At 45.5% G+C, this 27,669-nt stretch overlaps 2 protein-coding genes across 3 annotated transcripts; one reads left to right on the forward strand and one right to left on the reverse strand.

The window, feature by feature from the left end:
- Nucleotides 1–11,027: 11,027 nt before the first annotated feature.
- LOC122219670 (DLA class I histocompatibility antigen, A9/A9 alpha chain-like) lies at nucleotides 11,028–14,298 on the reverse strand. The gene is made up of 8 exons (XM_042938194.1): nucleotides 14,187–14,298; nucleotides 13,630–13,899; nucleotides 13,172–13,447; nucleotides 12,291–12,566; nucleotides 12,069–12,176; nucleotides 11,604–11,636; nucleotides 11,421–11,468; nucleotides 11,028–11,291 (listed from the first exon to the last, which is right to left on the reverse strand). The coding sequence occupies exons 1-8, from the start codon at nucleotides 14,257–14,259 to the stop codon at nucleotides 11,287–11,289; spliced, it is 1,089 nt and encodes a 362-aa protein (XP_042794128.1). The 5' UTR covers nucleotides 14,260–14,298; the 3' UTR covers nucleotides 11,028–11,286.
- A 96-nt stretch (nucleotides 14,299–14,394) lies between these two features.
- Nucleotides 14,395–17,977, forward strand: LOC122219673 (spliceosome RNA helicase DDX39B-like). 2 transcript variants are annotated; one of them, XR_006202510.1, is made up of 5 exons: nucleotides 14,395–14,614; nucleotides 16,828–16,936; nucleotides 17,052–17,173; nucleotides 17,317–17,462; nucleotides 17,804–17,977. XR_006202510.1 is itself a non-coding variant. In XM_042938198.1 (4 exons), the coding sequence occupies exons 2-4, from the start codon at nucleotides 17,109–17,111 to the stop codon at nucleotides 17,881–17,883; spliced, it is 291 nt and encodes a 96-aa protein (XP_042794132.1). In that variant the 5' UTR covers nucleotides 14,395–14,614; nucleotides 17,052–17,108; the 3' UTR covers nucleotides 17,884–17,977. The 2 variants fall into 2 exon arrangements, 1 of the variants encoding a protein (XP_042794132.1); XM_042938198.1 differs by lacking the exon at nucleotides 16,828–16,936.
- Nucleotides 17,978–27,669: the final 9,692 nt, after the last annotated feature.

Raw genomic sequence — 27,669 nt, forward strand, 5'->3', positions numbered from 1 at the left:
AGAAAGACAAAAATCATATGACTTCACTCATATGAAGACCTTAAGAGACAAAACAGATGAACATAAGGGAAGGGAAGCAAAAATAATATAAAAACAGTGAGAGGGACAAAACAGAAAAGAATCATAAGTATGGAGAACAAACTGAGGGTTACTGGAGGGGTTGAGGAAGGGGGATGGGCTAAATGGGTAGGGGGCATTAGGGAATCTACTCCTGAAATCTTTGTTGCAGTATATGCTTACTAATTTGGATGTAAATTTAAAAAATAGTTTAAAAAAATGCTGTAACTGAAATGCAAACCCAATTAGAGTTCATAAAAATGAGGATGGATGAATTAGAGGAATGAATCAATATCAAGGTTTATTCAAACAAATTATATTTGAAAGTTTCCCTAATCTGTGTAAGGACACAGACATCAAAATCCAAAAGCACAGAAAACTCCCATTAAATTCAACAAAAGCTGATCATCACCAAGGCATATCATAGTGAAATTCACAAAACACACAGACTAGGAAAGAATCCTGAAAGCAGCAAGGGGAAAAAAAGTCCTTATCATACAAGGGAAGACAGAACAGGTTCTCAGCAGCCCTGTCCACAGAAACTTGGCAGGCCACAAAGGAGTGGCAGGACACATACAATGTGATGAATGGGAAAAATATGCAGCCAAGAATTCTTTACCCGGCAAGGTTGTCATTCAGAACAGAAGGAGAGATAAATAGTTTCCAAGAGAAACAAAAACTAAAGGAGTTTAAGACCAGTCCTGAAGGAAAAAATGTTTTTGTGAGAGAGAGAGGGTGCAAGGGAGCAAGAGAGAGAGAGAGAGAATCCCATGAGGCACAGAGAGACAGACAGAGAGAGAGAGAGAGAGGCCAGGCTCAGCTGAACCAAGGCCCCAGCTCACCCTATGCAGGACTCAAACTCAAACTGTAAGATCATGACCTGAGCTGAAATCACATGCTTACCCGACTTAGCCACCATGGCTCCCCTTGAAAGAAATTGTAAGGGGGAGTCTTTGAGTGGAAAAAAAAAAGAACAAAAGCACAAAAAACTAGAAAGGACCAGAGAACATCACCAGAACACCAACTCTACAGGTAACATAGGGCACTAAAGCCATATATTTCAATAATTATTCTGACTGTAAATGTACTAAATGCTCTAATCAAAAGATTTATGGTATCAGAATGGACAAAACAACAAGATCCATCTATATGCTTCCTACAAAGGGTTCATTTTAGACCTAATGACACCTGCAGATTGAAAGTGACGGGTTGGAGGACCGACTACCATGCTAATGGACGTCAAAAGAAAGCCAGAATAGCCATACTTATATCAGATGAACTATATTTTAAACCAAAGACTGTACCAAGAGATGAAGAAGGACATTACATCATCATTAAGGGGTCAATCCAGAAAGAATATAAAACAATTGTAAACATTTATGCCCCCAAATTGACAGAACACAAATATATAAATCAACTAATCACAAATATAAAGGAAGTCCTTGATAATAATACAATCATAGTAGAGGACTTTAACACCCCATTTACATCATTGGACTGACCATCTAAGCAGAAAACCAACAAGGAAACAATAGCTTTAAATGACACACTGAACTGGATGGACCTAAAATATATATTCAGAACATTTCTTCCTAAAGCAGAAGAATACACATTCTTTTTGAGAGCACATGGGACATTCTCCAGAAGAGATCACACATGGGGTCACAAATCAACCCTCAACAAGAACAAACAGATTGAGGTCATACCATGCACATTTTTAGACCACAACACCATGAGATTTGAAGTTAACCACAAGAAAAAATTTGGAAAGCCATCAAATACACAGAGGTTAAAGAACATCCTACAAAAGAATGAGAGGGTTAACCGGGAAATTATAAATTACCCAGATGCAAATGAAAATGAAAACACGACGGTTCAAAACCTGTGGGATGAAGCAAAGGCAGTCCTAATAGGAAAGTATATTGCGATAGAGGCCTATCTCAAGAAGCAAGAAAGGTCTCACATGCACAACATAATCTTACACCTAAAGGAGCTAGAAAAGGAACAGCAAATACAGCCTAAAGCCAGCAGAGAAGGGAAATAATAAAGATTAGAGCAAAAAGAAACCATATAGAAACAAACAAACAAACAAAACCCTAGTAGAACAGATCAACAAAACTAAGTCTGGTTTTTTGAAAGAATAAAACTGATAACCCTCTGGCCTCACATGTCAAAAAGAAAAGAGAAAGGACCCACAAAAGATAAAATTATAAATGAAAGAGGAGAGATCACAACCAACACCACAGAAATACAAACAATTATGAAAGAATACTATGAAAATTATATTCCAGAAAACTGGGGAATCTGGGAGAAATGGAAAATTCCTAGAAACTTACAAACTAAAAAAACTGAAACAGGAAGAAATAGAAAATTTGAACAGATATATAACAAGCAAAGAGATTGAAATGTATTCAAAAAACTCCCAACAAACAAATGTCCTGGGCCTGATGGCTTCCCAGGGGAATTCTGCCAGATATTTAAAGAATTCTTCTCAAAGTGTTCCTATTCTTCTCAAACTGTTCCAATAAATAGGAATGGAAGGAAAATGTCCAAACTGATTCTACAAAGCCAGCATTACCTTGATTCCAAAACCAGAGAAAGACCCCATCAAAAAGGAGAATTACAGGTGAAAACCCCTGATGAACAAGGATGCAAAAATGCTCAACAAAATACTAGGAAAATGAATTCAACAATACATTAAAAGAAGTATTACCATAATCAAGTGGGATTATTCCTGGGCTGTGGGTTTGGTTCAATGTTGCAAATCAATCAACATGATACCCCACATTAATAAAAGAAAAACAAGGACCATATGACCCTGTCAATACATGCAGAAAAAGCATTTGACAAAATACAGCATCCAAGCTTGATAAATACCTTCTACAAATAGGGATAGATGGAATATGCCTCAACATCATAAAGGGCATTTATGAAAAACCCATAGATAAAATCATCCTCAATGGAGAAAAACTGAGAAACTTTCCCCTATGGTCAGGAACAAGACAAGAATGTCCAGTCTCACCATTACTATTTAACATACTACTGGAAGTCTTAGCTTCAGCAATCAGATAACAAAATGAAAGAAAAGGCATTCAAACTGGCAAGGAAGTACTCAAACTTTCACTCTTCACAGAAATCGTAATACTCTGTGTAGAAACCTGAAAGATTCCACCCAAAAATTGCTAGAACTAACACATGAATTCAGAAAAGTTACAGATTGTTAAATCAATGTAGAGAAATCTGTTGCATTTGTATACACCAATAACGAGGCAGGAAACAAAAAAAGAAACGAGGAATCAACCCTGTTTGGAATTGCACCAAAACCAATAAGATACCTAGGAATAAACCTAACTAAAGAGGAAAAAGTTCTGCACTCTCATTGATAACTATAGAACACCTACAAAGAAATTGAGGATACAAAGAAATGGGAAAGCATTCCATGCTCATGGATTGGAAGAACAAATATTGTTCAAATGTCAATACTACCCAAAGCAATCTATAATTTAATACAGTCCCTATCAAAATACCACCAGCATTTTTCACAGAGCTAAAACAAACAATCCTAAAATTTGTATGGGGCCACAGAAGACCCCAAATAGCCAAAGAAACTCTGAAAAACAAAAAAACTGAAGGCATCACAATTCCAGATTTCAAGCTGTATTACAAAGCTGTAGTCATCAAGACAGTATGGTACTGGCACAAAAGCAGACACATATCAATGGAACAGAATAGAAAATTCAGAAATGGACCCACAACTATATGGTCAACTAATTTTTGACAAAGCAGCAATGAATATCCAATGGAAAGAAAATAGTCTCTGTAACAAATGGTGTTGGGAACACTGAACAGCAACAGGAAGAAGAAAGTAATGGGACAACTTTCTTACACCATACACAACAGGAAATTCAAAATGGATGAAAGACCTAAATTTGAGATAGGAACCCATCAAAATCCATAACAGCTTCTTACTGTACAAATTGCTGGAGGCAAGGGAAACAAAAGCAAACATGAACCACTGGGAGTTTATCAAGATAAAAACCTTCTGCACAGGGAAGGAAACAACCAACCAAAGTAAAAGACAATCTACAGAATGGGAGAAGATATTTGCAAATGACATATCTGATAAAGGATTAGTTTCCCAAATCTATAAAGAACTTAGCAAACTCCACACCCAGAAAGCAAATAACCCAGTTAATAAATGGGCAGAAGACATGACTTTAGAAAACACTTTTCTAAAGAAGACATCCAGATGGCTAACAGACATGTGAAAATATGCTAACGTCATGAGAAAGAATGAAATCCTGCCATCTGCAGCAACGTGGATGGAACTGGAAGATATTATGCTAAGTGAAATAAGTCAGTCAGAGAGAGACAGATATATGTTTTCACTGATATGTGGAACTTCAGAAACTTAACAGAAGACCATGGGGGAAGGGAAGGGGAAAATATAGTCACAGAGATGGAGGGAGGCAAACCATAAGTGATTCTTAAATACAGAGAACAAGCTGCGGGTTTATAGGGGGTAGGGGAGAGGGGGAAATGGTGATGGGCTTTGAGGAGGGGACTTGTTGGGATGAGCAGTGGGTGATGTATGTAAGTGATGAACCGTGGGAATCTACCCCCAAAACCAAGAGCACACGGTATACACTGTATGTTAGCCAACTTGACAACAAATTATATTAAAAATAAATAAATAAATAAACACAAATGTTTAAAAAAAATGGAAGAAAATATGCTCACATTTTGCTGCCAGGATGTCTAAAATGAACAGCACAGGACATAACAGATGTTGTCAAGTATGTGGAGAAACGGGAACCCTCTTGCAGTGTTGGTGGGAATGTAAACTGGTGTAGCCACTCTGGAGAACAGTGTGGAGGTTCCTCAGAAAACTAATAATAGAAATACCCTATGATCCAGCAATGGCAATACCAGGTATTTACGCAAAGGGTACAAAAATACATATTTGTAGGGGTACATGCACCCCAACGTTTATAGCAGCATTATCAACAAGAGCTAAACGATGAAGAGAGCCCAAATGTCCATCTAGTGATGAATGGATAAAAAAGAGGTGGTATACACGCACGTGCGCGCGCGCGCGTGCACACACACACACACACACACACACACACACACACACACATTAACATGCAGACACACACACACGTATAATGGAATATATATGATTTATCTTCAAGAAATCTCCAAGTGCATTTGAAAGAATGTGTATTCTGTGGATGGCTGGAATGTTCAATAAATGTCAGATTTGTACTATTGGTTTGCAGTACGGCTCAAATCTTCTTTATGTTTATTGATCTCTGCATAGATGTTCTATCCATTGTGGAAAGTGATATATTGCAGTTTCTGACTATTACTGTTGTATTGTCTGTTTCTCAATTTCTGTCTGCTTTGTTTTCAGGTATTTGGCACTGAGTTATTAGGTGACTGTATATGCAGAATTGTTCCATCCTTCTGATAGTTTGATACTTTTATCATTATAAAATGTTGCTGTTTGTCTTTACTAGCATTTTTTCTTTATGTCATATACTAATATTTATTCAAATAACATATATTTATATATTTATATCATATCCTGGTCATGTTATATTTTATGTCCTATGAGTGCAATATTGAAGTTTTATGACCTTCTTTTTACTACCTATTCTTTCTAAAGCTACTCAATCACAGTCTTTCTCCCGTTTGGACTTTACATTTCATGCTGCGAGTTTCTCTTTTTCTTTGTGCAATTCTTTCTGCAAATTTTTTGACACATAGCTTAAATGTAGATTTCTCTAGAGAAATTTGTTTCTTTCTTATAAATTTGAGTCAATATCAATCCAGGACAATAATAAACTAAACTAGTGACTTGAAGGTACTTTGACCCAAAATAGCAAAGCAAATTTGGATTACAAATCACAGAAGGGTTAGTCTGTCGTTGCAAATTCTTTGAAGTAGCTGTTTTGCTCACTTTGTGTTAGCTCCAAGCAAACCTCCTTAGAATAATTTCTTCTTGTTCTTGAAGATAGAGTTGATGTGATTCATGTCACCCTTTCCTGAGGATATGAATCTATGAATCTTAACTCCCATATTTTCAGGGAGAGATGTTTCTCATAAAATAGAATAAGCTTGGGCATTATTTCCTGTCTAGTAAGTTCCTGAGCCTGAGAAGTCAAGCTAAGATTTTCTAGATTTGAAATACACCTTGAGTATCAGAGCAACGATCATCCCTAGCTTTTTGCCCATTATTATATTTTGGCCTAAATGATTATTATTCTCCTGATTTTTCTTGTGGGTGAAATATATACAATATATAATACATATTTTATACATATTATTTTATACATATATGTATAAATCATGATTAGTTGCTTTTATAGGAAGAGGCAGCCTTAAAACTTAGTCTACTGTGTTACTGGAAGAGGATCCCCATTCACAATTGTTTCATTTCTGAGATTTATCCAGCACCAGACGAGGTGGTAGAATACAAGTCTACCTAAGCCAATGGTGATCTGTGTCTTGTGTGAGCCAGCACTGGTCTGTGAATGTGCATCAGCCCACAAACAGATAGAGACAGAAAAGAAAGTGAAACCTTATCCTGTCTCAGACTGGTAATCAACACAATAATAAGCCTGTATATCAAGTCATTGGATCTGCTAAAAACAGTTTGGTTACTAGCTGTTCGTGGACCAGACGTGGAGGAGCACAATGTCTAACCTGGAATGATTTTGCAGACTTTTGTGAGGGTCACATAAAACCTGGTAAATTTTGGATACTCTGCACGGACAAAGAAATATGAAGTGTCAGTGTATGTATAAGGATCATCTGAAGTGTTACAGATCTGGGTTACTTAATCCTAGAAAGAGACAAAGGCTGGAGAAGACATTTTGAACAATCACTTCATCATCCGAAAGTGCTACTCCACTTACTTGTCAGTACAACTGGAGTAGACAAAAGCTGGACCCCATAACAACTATCAAGGGAAAAAGGTGAAAGACACCATATTTAGTCACTCCTTCCTCCAATCTGACCTGAGTGCCTACAATGTATCATATCAAGTTGTAGTCTCAAATCACTGCTCCAAATGTTGCAATTTGTCATTCTTTTTCCATTCTTGGCCCCCGGTTTCCATGCCCAGAACTAGTATCCTCTTCCCATATGAAAAATTTCCACATTTAAAAATGTTGACAGAGAGCAGAGACCATGGAGAGGAGAACCCACTTTGCATGGGACGTGACATGAAACTTCACAGTCACGTGACCACCTGCCAGAATCTCTCTCAGGACATGGGACAGATAGGCTGGGACCGCACTACATGGCATTTGGCACAGGTGTTTGAATGACAGTGGTGTCATGCAGTTGCAAGGGGCAGCAGCAACAGCAGTCCTAGCCTCCGGATCCAGTGTCCTATGTCAGGGGACTCTGTCGTGAGGGTGACATCTATACCCAGGAGCAGGGCCCTGGCTATATGTGAGCCTCCCCCTCCGGTCCATTGTGGATTCTGTTCCCATCTGTGTAGCCTCACGCCTGGTTTGTGACATTCCTTGAAATAGAACAAGGCCCCACATTCTCTTTCTCTCATCCCAGTCTGTAACTGTGCACATGTATCATAAAGAGGCAGAAGTCGATGTAGGGAATAGCGTTAGAGAGCATGATTTCAGATTTCTTTTCACCAGTTGTACTGAGATATAACTGACAAACACCATTATGTCAGTTTAAGGCTACAGTTTCTTGACTTGATACATTTCTATGCTGCAAAATGCTTACAACCAGAGCATTAGCCTAGACCTGCACCTTGTCACATAGTTACCATTTCCTTTTGTGTGGTGCAAACATTTAAAATCTACACTCTTGTTATCTCAGAGATTTTATGTTGAGCTGATAACCACTTCCTCAATCTGCCTCCCGGCTCTGCACCCTGGGAGAGAAAATATGTATCTCCCAGCAGGTCTTGCATTTTTCTTGCTAGAAAAAACAACATTTAAATGTGGATGTAAGACCCCTTCCCACAATGAGGGCTCTCATCAATGACTTCACTGCATCTCTATCTGGTGGAACCCCGGGGTTGCTTGTGGGTTTGTTACAAAATGCTCAGTCCTCTCCCCACCGACCATGTTAGAGTGTTGGGCGTGGACCCAGGAATCACTACTTAATAAGCCCCACAGAAGAGGGTGAGGCACAGCCATGTGGGAATCGTGCTTTATGTGCTTGGTGCTCAGTGTGTGATCTGAAGACCAGAAGCAGCACCAAACTTGTTATAAACCCAGAATCTCATACTCTATTGCAGAATGTCTACCTCTTCCTAAGTTCAGGAAATTCCTGTGCACACTGAAGGCTGGGTCTCCCTGGAGTGTGTGCCTTCTAGGCGCAGAACCAGAACTGTGCAGTGTGCTCTGGGTGTGCTCTGATCAGCTTGCTTAGTGCTGGTGAGTCCATGGTTTGGTCCTGTTCCTTTCTCTTCTATGGCCGTCATCCCCTTGGTGACCTCATCTATGCTAAAGGCTCTAAACATCATTTATATGATGTCAACATCCATATCTATTTTTCCAACCTAGATATTTCTCCTACCCTGTGATCTGTATCCAACAGCCAACCGCACTTGTATTTCTAATAATCTCAGTTTCCACACTCCTAATGGGATGCCTGTGATGCTGCTTCCCCAAATGTCCTACTTCCAAATCTTCCCTGTTTCATTGGAAGACAACCCCCCTTTCTTCTTGCAGTCTGAAGTATTGGATGCTGTCCTTGATTCCTCCTTCTCACAACACAGAAATAATACATTAGGACATGCTGCTAATGTATTCATCTTTAAATGTACCCAGAACATACACTCACACACACACACACACGCAGACACTAACCAGAGTACAGTCACTCCCTCTTATTGTCTCTCTTCAAACCCCAAAATAAATCCAACATCCCCCCTCCTGAAACGGCACTGGCTTCCTACACTTTCCCTACTGGTGTCCCGCCCTTCACCTCTCGATTCTGCACAGCAGCAAACAGATGCTGCTAAGACAAGTAGTACGAAGTGAACCATCTGATCTAAACCATCCGGGGACTCCACATGTCACTCAGAGAAAACTCAAAAGCCTTCAAATCCTAACCTAGACATCTGAGCGCATTTGAGCACCTGAGACATGCTCTCTGCACCAGCCACAGTGGCCTCTCACCCTTCCTCGAACAAGGACATGCTCCTGCCCTAGTGCATGTGCCTGGAGGTTCCCCTGCGTGGAAAGAACTCCCTGAGACATGTTCTTCAACAGTTCCTTGTGTCCTGCACATCTCTCCTGAGGTCAGCTTCCCAGGGAGGCTCACACTTACCACCGTAGTAAAGTAGCCACCTTGAGTGTCCCCACACAGGTAATTCTCTGGGTCACCTTCCTCAAAGCACCTACCAATTTCCATTTAAACACTTCCCTTATTTACCACATTTATACAGTATACGGTTGACTCTGAATTAACACTGGTTTGAACTGTGCACATCCACCGATATGTGGTCTTTTCTACAATAAGTGCTGTCAATGCAGTTTCTCTTAGGGTTTCTTACTATTTTCCCCAGCTTAATTTATTGTAAGAATACATGTACCTATCTATGTAATGTACAAAACATGTGTTGAACGACTGTTCCTGTTTTCAGTAAGGCTTCTTATGAACAGTACATTATTAGTGGCAGTATTTAAGTTTCGGGGGAGTCAAAAGTTATACTTGGATTTCTGACTGCTCAATGGGGTCAATGCCCTCAGTCCCCACATTGCTCCAAGGCCAAGTAGAGTCTGTCCCTCACCCCTAGGACATATTCTCCACAAGACCAGCACATTTGCCTCTTCTTACTTACTGAGGTGTCCCAGATAAGAAAAATAGCGGGTCCTGCACGTGGCACACAACATTGTCAGTGGAACAGGTGGTCAGCGGAGAGGACCTCTGTCTTCTGGAAGAGCCTCAGGCACAGCTGGTCCGTGGCAGCTCCCGCACAAAGTGCCCCCACCTCACCATCAGTGCCGCCTCTACTTTCCCCCAGGGCTGCTCCCCCCTCCACCCTCTCTGCTCAGCTCCCCCCTCCCACAGTGTTTTCCCTGCACAGCACAGCACACAGTTATAGTCCTGTCTTCAGAATCAATGTACTCAGGCTCTATGGGACTCTTTCTCCAACCAAATAGAAATCTACATTAGACCCTGATTTATAAATCCATGAACGTGGATGGGAGCCAGAACCAGCATTACCAGAACTAAGGGCAAGAAGAGGGGGAAGAGAGGCAGGGAAGGTAGAAACTAACTGAAGTTGAACAAGGATGAGAAACTCCCAGATTCCTCTCTGTCTACCTCAGGATGTAAAGAATATCCAGAAGACAACTCTAGAGGGAGGACATGGATGAATCTGAAAATTCATGTCTCCAAACCACAGAGACTCCTGTGTGCAGGGCCCATCTAGGCCGGTGGGAACGACAGTCCAAAGGACTCCTGGTGCTGTAACCACCGGGGTCATCTGGGGAGAAGGAGACAGGAACTCGGACACAAGAGCAAGAACAGGCCTGAGGCTCCACAGAAACAAAGAAGAAAATACACCCAAAAGATGGGGCTGAGGTCATGACCCAGGATGGAGCCTGGGCTGACCCAGTCACAGGAAGCTCTTGTTGCACAAGGTCCTGGTGACAGGTGATGTCCAAGCCCTTATGATCTCAGGTCCTGGTGAGATGAGGTTCCACAGAAAGGACAAGGACAAGGAGCAGAGACAATGACCCAGCTGAGGAGGGAGCACGACACACCAAGGACGCACTGAGCACCGACTGGACCCAGGCCCCGTCCACGCTCGGCTCCTCCAGCCCTCTCCTGTCCCCACCTGCAACAGACACGGCACAGGAAACAGCGGGTTCTGGGAGGTTCTCAGGGCTTTCATTTGTTTTCTCTTGCAATTTTACAAACCTTCTCTTTTATTACCTCATCATCCCCACATGCCAAGAATTACAAAACACAAATTCCTATCTGGATTCTCATTTTCAGTAGGGAAGTAAGGCGTCAGTACTCAGCCCAACATGAACTAAAGACAGGGATGGAGACGGAACACGAATCAGTACGGGAGGGGTCATGGTGGGCATGGGGGCCAGTCTCCTGCGTCCTCACAATATGCTAATAGGAACACAGACACATTCTGACACCATCCTCAGAAAGTCAGGGGATCTTGATGTCACCAAGTGGGAGTGTGAACGGATCCCACTTCTCCACAGGCAGCGGGTCTCACACTGTGAAAAAAAATCATCATGAACACATTTAGGTCAGTCACATAAGTGCCACACACTCAACAGCCCCACGCATGCTCAAAGTGTCCCTAGTGCCCCCACTCCTCCCCACTTCACCCTCCAGAGTCTTACCTTTAGGAGCCATTAGAGATGAATCAGAGCCCTGGGTACTGTCGTCGCCTGGGTAGAACAAACAGGACATGATCAGAGCCATAGGAGTTGAGACTAAAGGAGCAGCCAAGGGGGAAGGGGGGTGACCCATGGGATCCTGTCTACACTATCCCAGGTTTCAGGGATCACCCCCTCCACACTTACGTGCAGCGTGAGAATAGCTTGGTCCCTTTCCTCCTGTGGAAGAAAATAGCATGTTAGAGACCTGGGACAGGTGGGCCATGTGATCCTAGAGTAACCTCCTAGTCCTGGTCCACAATGACATTTCCAGAGTTCTGACTGAACACCCAGGACAGGATTGGGACACATGAAGAAAGAGGTGTGGGGTCACAGGACCCCCTGACTTGCTGGAGGTCTGGCCTCAGCAGGGACCTTCCTCTCTGTCCTGTCAGTGCTGGGAATCAGGTCCCCGTGACCAGAATTACCAAGTGAAAATCTGTTCTTCATTTTCACATGTGCTTTGCTACAGAGTGAATGTTAGTAACGGCTCCAGAGTGGGCAGGTCCATGTGTGTGGATGGAAATTCCCAGGAACCAGGCAGGACAATGTGCTACCTAGGAAACCCCCCAGCGGGACAAGAGAACTCACATCCCCCCACTCTGTTCCTACCTGAGAACTTCTTCCTCCAGATCACAGCTCCAACCACCACAGTGACCACAAGGACAACCACACCAGCAATGATTCCCAGAATGGTGATGGAGGGCAGAGAGGATGGCTCTGGAAAGGGAAGGAAGGTGAGGGGCCCAGACCCCCGGCTTCAGTTCTGACTCTGAAATTTCCAGAAGGGCCCTGCTTTCCCTGACATGGGGCTCTACCCCAAACCCTCCTTACCCCATCTCAGGGTGATGGGCTGGGGCAGCCCCTCGTGCTGCACATGGCACGTGTATCTCTGCTCCTCTCCAGAAGGCACCACCACAGCTGCCCACTTCTGGAAGGTTCCATCTCCCGCAGGCCTGGTCTCCACAAGATCTGCGTCCTGGGTGTGGTCCCGCCCATCACGCTGCCAGGTCAGGGTGATCTCCGCAGGGTAGAAGCCCAGGGCCCAGCACCTCAGGGTCACCTCACGGTCAGAGATGGGGTGGCGGGTCACCCGTGTGTTGGGAGACTCTGAGGAAGAAGAAACAGAGAATCCACACTGTGGTTTAGCTTTATGGGCCACTGAAACTGCATCCACGTGACCATCCTGAGGTGGACAGGACAACTGGTCTGGATGGAAGAAGCACAAAACCCAGACAGCAGTCTAGCCTTTGGGATCTCCTGATTCTTGTTAAGTTCTGGAATCAGGGAGAGAAGCCCGGGTAGGGAGCTGCTGGTCTAAAGGGGGAACACACTGTGGTCCTGACTGTGGTGGAGGGTGAATGATTCAGAAAACCCGGAGTCAGATCTCCAAAGATGTTCTCAGGGAGATCAAGGCCTTGAGAGGGAAGGTCATGGTTCACAAGGTGGCTGCCAGGGTCCGAGGGAACTGCTGATGGGTTATTTCTGGGATGATCTCAACCTGCACCCCAGGGAGAGACTGGATTCCTGTCTCTCTTTTAGAGAAAAGCACCCTCAAGGTGAGTCAGTCTCTAGTAGGAATATGAACTTCCAGGCGGATCTCCCTCTTCCCACTCGGGGAGGGGCGCTGTTCTGACACTGAGGCCATTTTCCCTTTCTCGTGGGCAGCCAGCCCCAGTGGAGGGGAGATCGAGGAGGCCCGGTGGTCCCGGTACCTGCGCGCAGCAGCGTCTCCTTCCCCATGTCCAGGTATTTGGCGAGCCACTCCACGCATGTGCCCTCCAGGTAGTTCCTCAAGCGCTCCGCCACACCGGCCTCCTCCCACTTGCGGCGGGTGATCTGCGCCGCTGTGTCCGCCGCGGTCCAGGAGCGCAGGTCCTCGTTCAGGGAGATGTAATCCTTGCCGTCATAGGAGTCCTGACTGTACCCGCGGAGGAGGCGGCCGTCCGGTCCGACGTCACAGCCATACATTCTCTGGATGTTGTGCGACCCTGTCCCCGCCCCCAGAGCAGCAGTGATTAAGGTGAAACCGAAAGTAAACCCGCCTAAAACCTCCCTCGGCTCTTCCAGGGTCTTGGGACGGGGGTCACGAGGCCTCGGGTTTGCACTCTGACCCGGAGAATCGGGGCGACCCCGGCCCGTCGTGACCTGGACCCGGGCCCGCGTCGCTCACCGGACTCGCTCTGGTTGTAGTAGCGGAGCATCGTGTTCAGGTCCACTCGGAAAATCTGTGCGTCGTTCTTCCCGATCCGCGTGTTCCGGTCCCAATACTCCGGCCCCACCTGCTCCATCCACGGCGCCCGCGGCTCTTCTCTCGGATTTGGGGCGTCGCTGTCGAACCGCACGAACTGCGTGTCGTCCACGTAGCCCACGGATATGAACCGGGGCTCCCCGAGGCCGGGCCGGGACACCGCGGTGTAGAAATACCTCAGGGAGTGGGAGCCTGCGGGCGCGGAGGGGCTGAGACCCCGCCCGACCCTCCTCCCCGCGCGGGGCCCGGGTCCCAGGGGGAGGGGGACGGGAGGGCAGGGGGAGGGGGACCCGAGTTGGGGAGAGCAGGGCTGAGTCCGGGAGGGTCGGGGGACGGCAGGCCAGGGCGGGCTCGGAGGCGGGTGGGGGTCTGGGGTCGGGGCGGAGGACAGTCGCCTCCCCCGGAGGTTCCGCGTCCCCGCCGGGCGGTCCTCTCCCTCCTGCCCCGCAGAGTCCCTTTCCTCCCGACCCCGCACTCACCCGCCCAGGTCTGGGTCACGGCCAGGGCCCCCAACAGCAGCAGGAGCACAGTTTCGGACATCACGAACCGCATCCTCGGGGTCTGGGAACAAATGTGAGTCTCAGGAGGCGGGTGCGGAAACTTGATACCCCGGAACCGCGGTGCCGCTCATTGGCTTCTCCGGAAACCGGACACTAATAGGAGTGTGAACCGAGGCCGCGTCATCAGTATCCAGGCAGAAGGACCTGACACAGGTTGTGACAGGGAGAAGTGAAACCAGGGCAGATGGGGACTCCCCAACACTGGGCTTGCCTGCCCCCGACGCCGCCCTGGGGCCAGAGTCCCTGAGAGGCGGGCCTGGGGACCTGGGACTTGGCCTGGACGCCTCACCTACTGCACAGAGCGCTCTTAGTCCCACTGTGTCCCTGAGCCGTGGACCGGGAGCTGTGTGAGTCACTGATTCTCCAGCATTTTGTTCTCAGGATATCTCTACAGTCTTACAAATTAGTGAGGATCCCAGGGATAATTGTGTGTCTGTGGATTATATCGATCTTTATTTACCGCAGTAGGAATAAAACAGGTTCAAATACTTATTAATTCATTTTCAATCATATGAAAACAGAAATATTGTTTGTATGGAAAGTACCAATGTTCCCAAATAAAAGGGGCAGTGAGAATAGTGGTTTTGTTCCATTGTACATTTTTGCAAGTCTCTTTCTTGTCTGTCTCGTTGGAAGACCACTGGATGTTCAGATTTGCCTCTGCATCTATTGTGTTGTTTTGGCTGAAGTATATGAAAAAATGTATGTCCTTGACCAAATGTAGGAGAATAGTATGTATTATAACCGTTTCAGATAATTATGGATATTCATCTTTGATACTATATTAAAACTACACAATGTGTAATTTCTCTGAGGTTCTTTGCAAACTGGGCTTGAAACAGTATCATTAACTGTGTTTTACTGTTACATTAAATCCATAGGCCCATCTGCACATGGAATGGATCTGTACTAATGCATGAATGTTTTTAAGTAACGTGTTGTGTGTTGTTTCACTAAGTAATGTAGGTGTTCCAGCATTGATTAGAGTGGAATCGAATTATCAAAAAGTCATTTGTTTTGGGGCACCTGGGTGGCTCAGTTGGTTAAGCATCCGGCTTGGGCTCAGGTCATGATCTCAGGGTCCATGAGTTCAAGCCCCGCGTGGGGCTCCGTGCTAACAGCTCAGAATCTGGAGCCTGACTAGGATTCTGTGTCTCCCTGTCTCTCTGTCCTACCCCTGCTTGCACTGTCTCTCTTTCTCTCAAAAATAAATAAACGTTAAAAAAATTTTTTAAAGAAAGCCATTTGTTTTAATATTACCACAAATCCCAACAGAAAAGGTGGTTAGTACGGAGAAACTGTCAAGCTTCTGGGTGGGTCACAGGTTTATGGGATGGGCTTCATGGGTGATGGGTTCTAAGGAGGACACTTGTTGTGATGAGCACTTGGTGTTGTTTGTAAGTGATGAATCACTCAATTCTTCTTGAACTAATATTAAACTGTATGTTAACTAACTGGAATTTAAATAAAAACTTGAGATAAACAAAGTAATGGTAAAAGCAGCGATTGCTCAGTAACCAGCACGGGGAGATGTTTGGTATTTGGTGGATCATACGGTGCCTTGTTTTTGTCTGTAATTGGACAAAGTTTTGTCATGGTTTCAGAGTGTCCTTGTGTGCTGTCGATGTTCGGTGAGATGACTGGCTCCTGTCCCACAGGAATAATATGGCCCAGTGGTGGCATCAGTCAGCTTCTGTCCACACTGAGGCCCAGCTGTCAGTGTCAGACCAGTTCCCAACGTGGGGGCTGCTGTTTCTTCTGTCTTCAATTGCATATTTTAAAATACGTACAACCCATCAATAATAATTAAAGACTTGGTGTTTTGGGGAGCCTGGGCGGCTCAGTCGGTTAAGGGTCAGACTCCTGATCTCATGGTTTGTGAGATGGAGCCCTGTGTCAGGCTCTGTGCTAACAGTGGGGACCCTGCTTGGGATTCTCTCTCTTGACCTCTCTGTCTCTGTCTCTGCCCCTCCCCTGCTCATACTCAGTCTGTCTCTCTCTGTCTTAAAATAAGTAAATAAACTTTCAAAAAAATCTGGAGGACTTTTAAATCCTTAAATATTCCCACATACATTGGCCCTGTTAGGGTTCTTAAATATGTTTATTTCTTCTTGTATCACACCCTGAGGAGAAGCTTTTTTTCAGATTACGGATTGTGCAACTTTTTCACACTAAAACTACTCCCACAATTAGGGTAGGTCTTAGGTTTAATATTTCATAAGCAGGAATATGGTTCATGGTCGTTCCAGACCCTAGTTCCAATACTTATCCCTTTGTCATGGAGTATCTCATTCCTGTCTCCTAACATGTCTGCCAGATTTGGTTACTGTTCTCTGTATCTCCTCAGAGACCGATTTGCTGAGGAAAATCCGAAGCAAAGGAGAGAAAGGAAGAGTAATTATCCTTAGAGGAATAAAGGAATCATGTAGTGGGGAATAAGAGGGACTTAGTGGTTTCATGAGGAGGGTGTACTTCCAGAAATCTCCCACTCTGGTACATTGTCATTCTCCCCCCCATACACACACCCATGGGCCCACATCCCCCCACTCTCCACACACAGGCAAGATCTTTGTGACGTCTGTGCAGCGTTGCATTGCCCTGGCCCAGCTCTTGGTGGAGCAGAACTTGCCAGCCATTGCCATCCACTGTAGGATGCCCCGAGAGGAGAGGTGAGGGAGAGATGGAAAGATGTCTTGTGTCCTTGGGAGGAAATGAGACCCCTGAGATAAAGGACTGTGAACATTTTTATGATTGTCTTTCTGACAAAGGCTTTCTTGGTATCAGTAGTTTAAAGGTCTTCAATAACGAATTCTTGTGGCCAGCAACCTATGTAGCCAAGGCATGGACATTAAGCAGGTGAACTCTGCCATCAACTACCACCGGCCTGGTGATTCCAACACCTACCTGTAAGCTGCACACCCACACGGACCTCCCAGTGTCCTCTCCCAGCCCCTGATTTCCTATGTATTCATACATTACACCCTCGTCCCTCCTTTTGGGTGTCTTCCTACTTTGGGGTCTTCCAGTGCTACCCTCTGTCCCCTTCCAGGAGGCCTGTGCAGGCCAGTTGCCCGAGGGGATTGTCCATCACATTTATGTCAAGTGAAAACAATGCCAAGACCCTCAGTGACGTGCAGGGTCAAACTGAGGTCGATGGTACTGAACTGCCTGATGAGATGGACATTTCCTCCTCCAGTGAGTATTGATTGAGTATGAAATTGGTTCCTCCAACCCTTCACAGTCCCCTTGTTCCTTAGAGACTTTGTCTTGAACCATGTCGTGCAGAGAATGGTGCCTGAGGCCTAATGGGTGCCTGACAAGTTTATGTCCCCCGACCTTGATGCCATGTTGGGATGTTTTGTTCATTTCTATGTCCAGTCCCTTTTCTCTCTCATCCAGTTAGTTGTTTTTGCATCCCAGTGTCTCCTCTGACCCCACACCCCACACCAACACCTGCGTGTATAGGGGTCTGTGTTTCTGCCAGTCTCACTTAGCCTTCCCATGCCTTATTGTAACTGTACATGTTTTCTCTGCAGTTGCAGTCATGGGAGAGGACGCACCCATTCACAGAGCCGGATGCAGGTCTCACACCCAGGAACCAGGAGATCATACATGACTTGAGCTGAAATCAAGAGTCAGATGCCCAACCAACTTACCTACCCAGCCACCCCTACAGTTTATACTTCCTAATTAATTTCTTTTTAAAAATATTTTAACTGTGAATATAGTTGAAAGACACGATTACATTAGTTGCAGGTGCACAACACAGTGACTCAAATTCTGAATACATTCTCTGTTTTTGAGAGAGAGACAGCCAGAGCAGGGAAGAGAGGCAAAGAGGGAGGGGGGGGGGGGGAATAAGAGAATCTCAAGCAGGCTGATTCCTGTGGGGCTGGATCCCATGACCCTGGGACCATGAGCGGAGAACCCACTGCCACCCAGGGACTTCACCCTCTGTCTACACCATGCTGTGCTCACCAGAGTGTAGCTGCCACCTGTCACCAGACAGTGATGTTGCAGTATCACTGATGATATTCCCTGTGCTGTGCCTTTTGTTCCTATGACCTGTTCCTTCCATACCTGGAGCCTGTGTCTCCCACTCCCCTCACCCACTGTGCCCATCCTCCCAACCTCCTTCCCTCTGGAAGTCATCCGTGAGTTCTCTGTATTTATAGGTCTGATTCTGCTGTTTGCTTGTCTATTTATTCATTTGTCTTGTTTTGTAAGTTCCACATAGGAGTGAGATCATGTGGTATTTGTCTTTCTCAGTCTGATTTCTTTCACGTAGCAGACACACTGCCCTGTTTGTCCATCCATGTTGTCACAAGTGGCAAGATCTCATCCTTTTTGTGGCCGCATAATATTCTAGTGTGTGTGTATATATGTGTGTGTATATACCACACATCTTCCTTAGCCATTTGTCTGTGGCAGGAACACAGGTTGTATCCCTGTTGCTTTTGAAAACAATGTCACTCACTGAACATCATTTGGGATGAGGGCGCCCCCTGGTGTCCGGGCCCCTGTCCAGGTGCTGGACCTGAAGGAGACCCTAGGGAGGGCCTGGCTGAGGAGGAGAAAGGCAGCTGGGTCTTCTCTCCTTAGTCCTGTGGCCGCACGTGGGATGAAAGGTCAGGGGACATCCCCCACTGCTCTGCTCTTGGGTGGAAACTGAGAAGCTTTAGTGGGGTCTGGACTGTAACCCAGGTAGAGATGTCTGAGCAGAAGCCTGGGTGTCAGTGGGGAGAGGAAGAAGTTTCTGAGCAGCCCTGGAGTCCACAGGGGTCAGGCTCAGGGGTGAGGAGGGATTGCAGGAGAGGAGAGCTCAGGAGCCCGTGCCATTGCTGAGGTGTCTGTGTCCCTGTGCACCTTGTCCTCCAGCCCCGTGATGATGATACAGGGAAAACCGAAAAGTAGAAACACTTCCTTGGACTCCTACTTCTAAATGTTTCAAAACTCAGTGAAACGAAAATCATTTCTGATGTGGAAATAGCATCTCAATGTCTATACAATGCTCCATAGTGTGGACATGTGCACTCACAGTTTGTGAGTTGACCCCACATCAGGCGCTGGGCTGACAGCACTGAGTCTGCTAGGGATTCTCTCTCTCTCCCTCCCTTTCCCTCTCTCTCTGCCCTTCCCCTGCTTCTGTACTCTCTCTCCATCTCTCAATAAAAATAAATAAACCTTAAAAATAAAAGAATTGGTGTTTTCACTTTGGGGTATAAACACCCAAGAGTGCAATTATTGGATTATATGACGAGTCACTATGTTGTAAACCTGAAAGGAATGGAATAGTGTGTGTAAGCTGCATTCAAATACTAAGAAAAAAAAAAAGATTATTAGAAATATTAGAGAACGCTTTGGAAAGGAAGACACGAAATGTCACACAGAAAACACACAAATGTTACCTATATTGGTAATAAATAAACACAAAGAAAATGAGAGTGTGGAATATGTAGAGAGACTGGTCCTAGAGGTGTGGTGATGAGAGGATTGCAAAGCAGGGGGCTAAGACTCTCCAGGAGCCAAAGCCTCGGTCCCCTGGCTCAAGCCACTTTTATTTTTGCAAATTGTTGACAACAGCAAGCACATACAACATAGTATTTGGCATCTTGACAGGTCATGTACCTGCAGTGTTTTCCATACTGGGTCATGAGTACATCTGGCACCAGATAAAACATTCTTATCCCCACAGTGGCCCCCGGATGATGTCCTTCTGGAGAGAACCATAACTCCCAGTGGCTTTCTGTCCTGGGAATGAAAATTCTTTCAGTTTCTTGCTGCTCTGTCCCTTTCATTCAGGACATTCTTACAGTGCATCCGGCCTGCTGTTCTCCAGCATCTTTCCCTTTCTCTTTGTTTACGACTGTAGGAGGACATGGCATAACCCGAACTGTCATCGGTCGATATGTTGACGGGCTCGTCGTCTCTGGCACAGATTGTACATGCAAAGATAAATACATCGCATGTTAATGCAAACAGAATAGCAGTAGAGAAGCTAAAAATCTTAACGTGCTCTACAGGGCTTAGTTTTCCTCATCCCTCTGTTATACTTTCTAAGACCTTAGAACAGGATAACATGTCCAGATTGGTTTTGAAAATCTCATATATCTGTGCTTGCAGATGTTGAATGTCCATAGACACATTAGATTGTCGGAGCAAGTGTCTCTAACATCATTCCATGGAAATTTAGTGTTATTAAACAGTAATGTGGCTACACATATTGATGTAGTGTTCCAATCACATTGTAATATTTGTCTTTGTAGCTCAGTAATTGATCTCCCAGCAGCATCACACACCCTGTTGTAGGCCTGCAATCTCATTGCACAGTCGACTGTCAAGATCCCGTTGTGTCTTCCAATGTTGGAGCGATTTCTCATGCCATTGTTGCACAAATTGTACTGTCTGCACAGATTGGTGCAAAGAGACAGCCGCAGTAGCTGCGGCCACAGTCACAGCAATAATGCCTATGAGAGCTGCAACAAGCATTCCAGCAAACCCTTGGTTTCCGTGAAGAACTCATAGAGCAGGGTCCATCAGATACATTTCTGAACAATATTGCCATGGTGGAGACATGCGAATCAGCAGCCACAGGCCAGGGCGTGCTCTCAGTAAACATAAGCCTTTGGATGAGGAAGTAAAGGGTATAGAATTGTTAAGACAACTGTATAATGCGCAGTTAACACAGATTATAAGGGCCTCAGAATCATTCCTTTTAATAGTATGCATGGCAAACGGACACAAGCCCGTATGTACCAGGTACTATTGACCGTGAAAGATAAAGTAGAAAATGTTGCTGGAGCTTTTTTATACTATGTGCCCTTCCAGTAATGGAAAGGGTGGGGGACAGCAGTTAATTTCCATAGATGCTTTTGTAAGGGTCCTGGTTGTAAATGAGGACTGGGCGCAGAAAATCCCCCACTGTGCCAAACAACAGAGCCATTAGCAGTGGTGAAGATGGTAAGATTATGAATCTCTGAGATTCAGGATGTGGGGTGCGCAGGGAAGATTGGGGACACCTGACTTAGGAGGCTTAGGAGAATTAGTTCTACCTCTTCATGGGGGGAGTATCAGTGAATCTGTGAACATTTTAATACCACACGTCCTGTGTGGAAGGTATTGTCAACTTTGAAGATTTGCCTTTGGTTTTTCTTTTTTTTTCTTTCTTTCTTTTTTTTTTTTTGCTTTGTTTTTAAATGTATATTTATCTTAAGACAGAGAGAGAGAGTGCATGAGCAGGGAAGGGGCAAAGAGAGAGGGAGAGAGAATCCCAAGTAGGCTTCATGCTCAGCAGGGAGATCCAACCCAGGCTCCATCACATGACCCAGAGATCATGACCTGAGCCGAAATCAAGAGTCAAGACACTTAACAGACTGAGCCACCCAGGCGCCCCTGTCTTCTTTTTGATTCTCTCCTGTGGACATGAAGAGCCTCAGTGCAGTTTTTTTTTGCTTCTCTTCACTGGTGAGTGATGAGCTTCTCAGATCTATATGCTCAAGCTTTTTGCACTAAATTAGAGGACTTTTCAAACAAGATTTCTTCAAATATTTTTCTGCCCTTTTCCTCCTTCCCATTTTTGGAGTCTGATCATCTGTTTGCTTTTTTTTATTCTTTGTGGATTTCTGAAGTTTTATAAGTTTCTTTTCAATCTTTTTTTTTTTTTTGATGTTTTGGATTGGGTAATTTCTATTGATTTATATTAAACCTCATTGATTCTTTACTCTGCCTTCCCAGGCCTTCCGTGAAGTTTACCCATTGAACTGTCATTACATTTTTTTCCCCGTTCAGTTCTAGAATGTCAATTTGGTCTTCTTTGTACAGTCTACTTCTTCATTCAGATTTCCTTTCTGTTCACCCTTTGATTACTCGATTTTCTTAAATTCTTTCAAGATATGTTTGCTCATTCTTTGATGCTCGTGGCCAGTTTGGTGTGATTGCAATATCTGGGAATCGTCATACAGGGAACACTGTTGTGTTGACTTATGCATAGTCACACATTTCTGTTTCTCTGCATGTCCTTTAAAATATGTCCTTTAAAAGTGGATTGTGCATTTTAGTTTAGCAAATCTGAAAACTATTGTCTCTCTCTTTTTTATTTTTTTTTTTGACAATTGTGTTTTTCCTAAAAGTGTTTCACTAGCATGGACCCCAATATGACATGAACATTGTTGACTGGTGTTATCTGTACCCAGTTTTTCCCACCTCCAGGGCTTGCATTTTATCCCGGGTCTTGAGCGAGCCTCCCTCCAGTGTGTGGTTTGGGGGTCAGTCAAGGTTTGTGCAGGTTTTCCTCAGAGTTTGGTCCTCACCTCCTCTGTGGTCGTCTTGTTCCTGGTATTTCCCCCAAACTTCTAAATGTCCTCCAGCCACAAAGTCTGTCCATCCTTCAACCATTATGGTCTTATCTTTTAAGTCAACTCTGTGCCCTATGTGGGGCTTGAACTCATGGTCCCAAGATCAAGAGTTGGACGCTTTATAAGAGACTCTTAAATACTGAGAACAAACTGAGGGTTGATGGGGGGATGGGGGGGTGGAAAGTGGGTGATGGGCATTGAGGAGGGCACCTGTTGGGATGAGCACTGGGTGTTGTATGGAAACCAATTTAACAATAAATTTCATATTAAAAAAAATAATGGCAATTATTAGATAAACTTCTATATCTTGTTATAAAAAATAAAATAAAAAATAAAACGAGACCTCCCTCTGGTTCCTCCTGCATTATCAGCACTGTCCCCTGAGTGTCCCCAAGCCATGAAGAGTGCAGTGCTCATCTAGGTATTTAGTCCAAGATTCTATTCAGATTTCAGAACTTGACCCTCTGCTGCTCCCTCACTTTCAAATTTCCCCTTTAAATGTCCAGCTCCTTGGCACTGTGACTGCTGTCATCTGCCCCGTGAGCCACTGGGCTGCAGTTACGGTGGGGAGGGGAGCAGCCAGAGGGGAGAAAGCTCTGAACTTGTGGTTCTCGTCCATTGTAGTGATGGTTTTTCAAGATTAAAGTTCTCATGTTTCTGCCTGCCTGCATTTACTTTTCATGGACTTCAAGTATTTGAATTAACTCACCTCCTCCTCCTCCTGCCATTCCCAAAGTCTCACCTGAGAGAGGATTTGGGGTGAAAAGGTCCCAGCCCATGATCTGATCTTGTGAGAACAAGGTGGATTCAGGCACCTGAGGTTCCGTGTTCAGGCTTCTCCAACTGAAATACAGGGAGGCCCGGGATCTGGGCACAAGCTGACTACATATAACCCATAGTGACATAGAAGGATGCCGCCGTGCCACCTCTCATCCACTACTTCTATAGTATTAGCAAAAATACGCTCTGTACATGAGAAGTTTCTTACATTATCTGCAATGAGTCACCAGAAAGGCAGCAAAGTTTGAATGGAGGCCTTGGAAGGGGTTGAGTTAAATCTGAAACAAGCTCCGCCTTGTCCTCCATCGTCCTCAGAAGCTGCAATGACCATGACTCTCGCCATCTGACAGCTGCTTGTAGCCTTCATCAGGGAGACGCCCGTATTCCTCCCTGTGCTCTGGGCATTTGAGCTGGAGGCTTCTCTCCAGAGAAGGGCACCAGCCCTCAGAGCTGTAAGTGCATTGGCGTCATCAGATCCTTCTGAGTAACAAGTGTTATCCCCCCAAAGAACAACAGAGGATTTCTCATCTCACTAGGGGTCTTCTCACGTCACCAAGGTATGAAAAGTGTATGGAATCCTCCCTGGGAAGTGGACATGGCACAATTTCTTGAGAGCCAAGCTCAAGCACCCACTTACAGGATCAGGATCTGCATTTTTAACAAGATCCTCACAGAATTTGCTACGTGCTGGAACGTCAGAAGCACAATTCCAGGACCATGTTCCGCAGGGTGTGGTCTCCAAGCACCTGGGGCACTGCTCAAGAGCACATTCACAAACTCTGTCCCATAGGTGGTGGGTCTGCTTCTCTGTCGGTAGATGCACCCAGGAAGGTGCCTTGTCAACAAGCACCTAGGTTCTTGTGCACTTGAAGTTTCAGGACTGCGCTGTAGATGGTAGGAAACCTGGGCACTCCTGGGCTGTGGACTGTGGGCTGTGGGCTGTGGGCTATGGATGGGACAATGATGTGAGGCACCTGGAACACACCCACCAAGTCTTTTCCCAGCAGCCAGTGCGGCAGAGACGTCTGATACGTGGACAACGCAGATGTCATGCTCTCCTTGAGAGTCACCTGATGTGATGGCAGGGAGTCTATCACACTTGTCTCCTCGTGGATGCCCAGTATGGGTGCAACGTGGTTCTGGTAATGAACACACTTCTGTGAAGGTGTCATGAGAGGCCGTGGGGAAGCATGTCCAGTTCAGGGATACAGGGTCTGCTGATCCTTGGTCCACTGAAGGTAAAAAATGGGACTATTTTCCCTGTGAAGGAGTCCTGAACAGTAACATGGTGACCTCTTGAAAAGATACACCCTGGGCTCCCTGGGGTGTCGTTATTGTGCTCCTGCCTGGTCCCTGCTGAAGAGTCATGTGGAGATGGCTCTCAATCCCTGTCCTGTGCCTCATCTGTATGACTTCTGTCACAGGACAATGCCAGTGGACGTGGGCCCTCAGGGAGGGAGGGCACAGTCTGGGCCCGCCCCCTCCCAGGACGTCCCCTCTCCCAAGCCTGGTGCTGTGGTGCCTGCTCTGCATCTGTGGGCCCATGCGTCACCTGGACACCAGGCTGGAGGGCTGTACAAGCAGCAGGGTGGGCTGGGAGAGCAGACCTCAAAAGCAAAGGGCAGCCAGAGCCCGGATGGATTCTGACTAAACAGCCTATATGCTGTGTGATCTGAACATGTGAAAGATTTTGCCTGAGTATCTGCTGCCTCATCATGAGTTCTGTATGCTAGAATCGTCCTTGGATGCATCATCATTAGGAGGATGCACAATCATACATGGAAGACCTGGATCCCTGAGTCTCTCGGTACATTCTCATCACTCTCACATGGCCACATAGAAGTGTCACTATAGCTGTCCTTCCTTGTCCCTGGTGTGGCTGTCTGTGCTGTCTATTGCTCAGGTCAAGTGCACCCTGGAAGCACGTGATCCTCCTTGTGATATAGGGTTGAAGGTCAGTAGTAAGCCTAACCTCACTCCCTCCCTTATCTCCTCATGCAGGCCTCTTATCATCTCACATCACCACAAGAAGCAGAATGAGCACCGTACATCAGATTAGTTGGGGGCAGTTATGCAAAAGTTTGACTACAGTATACTCTTAGGCTTGTTCTCTTTTTTTGTAGTTATTGTTAATTTATTACTGTGCCTAATTCATAAATGAAGCTTGATCATGGGTGGGAACGTACAGGAAACCTCATAGGACACGTAGGGTCCGGTACTATCCGCCATCACAGGCAGCCCCTGGGGTCTTGGAACATACTTCCTGCAAAGAAGGGGACTACTTTAGTTCAGTACCTTTGCAACCTCCCACAAGCCTCTATGTAGTCTCCATTTGTGGGACCCTGAGTGGCTCATTTGGCTGAGTCTCTTAATTTCAGCTCAGGTCGATCCCAGGTTGGTGGGATTGAGCCCCAAGTCAGGCTCTGCGCTGAGCTTGGAGCCTGCTTGAGTTTCTCTCTTTTCCTCTGTCCCTCCTTCTCACTCTGTCTCTCTCATATAAATAAATAAATAAATAAATAAATAAATAAATATTCTCCTTTCAGTTCATCTTTGACTTTGGTCGCATTATTAGACTTTGAAATGTCCCTGGATCTGATTGTGCCCATGTGTTTCTTTGTCAGTCTGTCAGGTTGGAGTCCCTCATGTTCTGGCTGGAAAATAACGGAGAAGGTGTTAGGTGCTAACTGAGTTTCAATGAGACGACATCTTCCAAATCTCTAATCTCTCACAAAGTTTTCCAAACTCTAGTTAATCAAACTCCAGAGAAGTAACCAAGATGCCTTTTGGTGCAAAAACCATGAGTCCCTCTCCCTGGACCCTGAGCATGATTCTCAGGAGTCCTTAGGACCTCGGGAAAGCTCCTGTCTCCCCAGACTGTGGCAGGGCAAGCGCCAAGGACCTTCCACAAAGTGGGGAGGAGGAGAAGGTGCTGAGGAGCTGGGCGTCTCTCTTACACAGAGTGGGAAGGATAAGCACCTCCTCATTCATGATACGCAGTGTAAACTCCCTCTCTTCGGTGCCACAATGGTCTTCACCTTGGCTTGTCCTATATGCTTCCTCCCAGTGCTGTGATGGGTCCCAGATCGCCGTGCTGCTCCAAATCAGCTGACACGGGCTCTGGAAGAAGAAATGGAAGACAATTTGTTCACCATGGAGTCAAGTTCATTTAAAAGAGGAAGAAGGACACAAAATGTGACCTTCAGCCAGTCCCGCCATGAGGTGAACTCATTCAGGGCATGTCTTCCTCAGAGGTCCTTGAATTTGAGGGATGTGTGTTGTTTGTTGGGTCATTTTGAGAAGCTGTCAAGTGAACTGCAGCAATGAGCAAGACATTTCACATGAAGGGACATGGGTTTGATCCTGATTTTGTGTCCAAGTTGTGCAACATGAAGAGATGATAGAAATTCTTTAGGTTCGGTTGTATCATGACTAAAAGAATTGATCATAAGTGATGTGAGTAGAAAACAGTGCTCCTTTAGTTTCTCTATAATTTTCCCACATTTTAATGACCGTAAATGACATGTCTGTGAGTTGGATTCCCAGTATAGAACTTGCTCTCTTCCTTCCCCTGTAGGGCAAAGACCCATAATCTCACACTACATTATAACTTCTGCACTCTTACAAGGTAGACGGGACAACAAGTGTCTACATCAGATTCCCTTCTGAACTCTGAAATGCTCCAGACTCTGCAGCACGTCCGTCTTCCTTGTGATTTCAGGAAGTCTATTTTCAAGGGCTGGGGACACAGCTATGGGGGCTGGAAGCTGCACCCACTTCCTCCTGGAGGAAAGGAAAGGACCGTGGTTCCAAACCCCAGACATCTCTCTGAGAGTGAGAGGCTCCTCCAGCCAGAGAGACCAGCACTGTAGTCATCTGTGAGGGGCCTCGATAAATGGCCTCTCTCCTCACCAACAACTAGAGAGAGCAGAATAAGGCAGCCGGAGGTCCAGTGATCCTTTCTGGCCCAAGAGCATGGAAGTTGTCGGGCATAGCTGAGTGCAAGAGCCACATGGCTTCTTCACAAGGAAACCCGGATCAGTCACACCCTCACTCCATAGTGGCAGCAAGGCACAGGACAGCCCTTGGCTTGAAAGGGAAGCCCTGGTGCATTACTATTATGTTTAGAATTGAACAATTTACTTTTCTGTAATGTTCTGTCCATGCGAAATGAAAAAAACTTGCAGAATTTCGAAAAAAGTGGAAGGGCGTTTTATTCAAGCCATAGTGAGGACAGCTGCCCAGGATACACAATCCTCACAAAGAAGATA

This window comes from Panthera leo, chromosome B2 (assembly GCF_018350215.1).
Source record: "Panthera leo isolate Ple1 chromosome B2, P.leo_Ple1_pat1.1, whole genome shotgun sequence".
NCBI lineage: Eukaryota > Metazoa > Chordata > Mammalia > Carnivora > Felidae > Panthera > Panthera leo.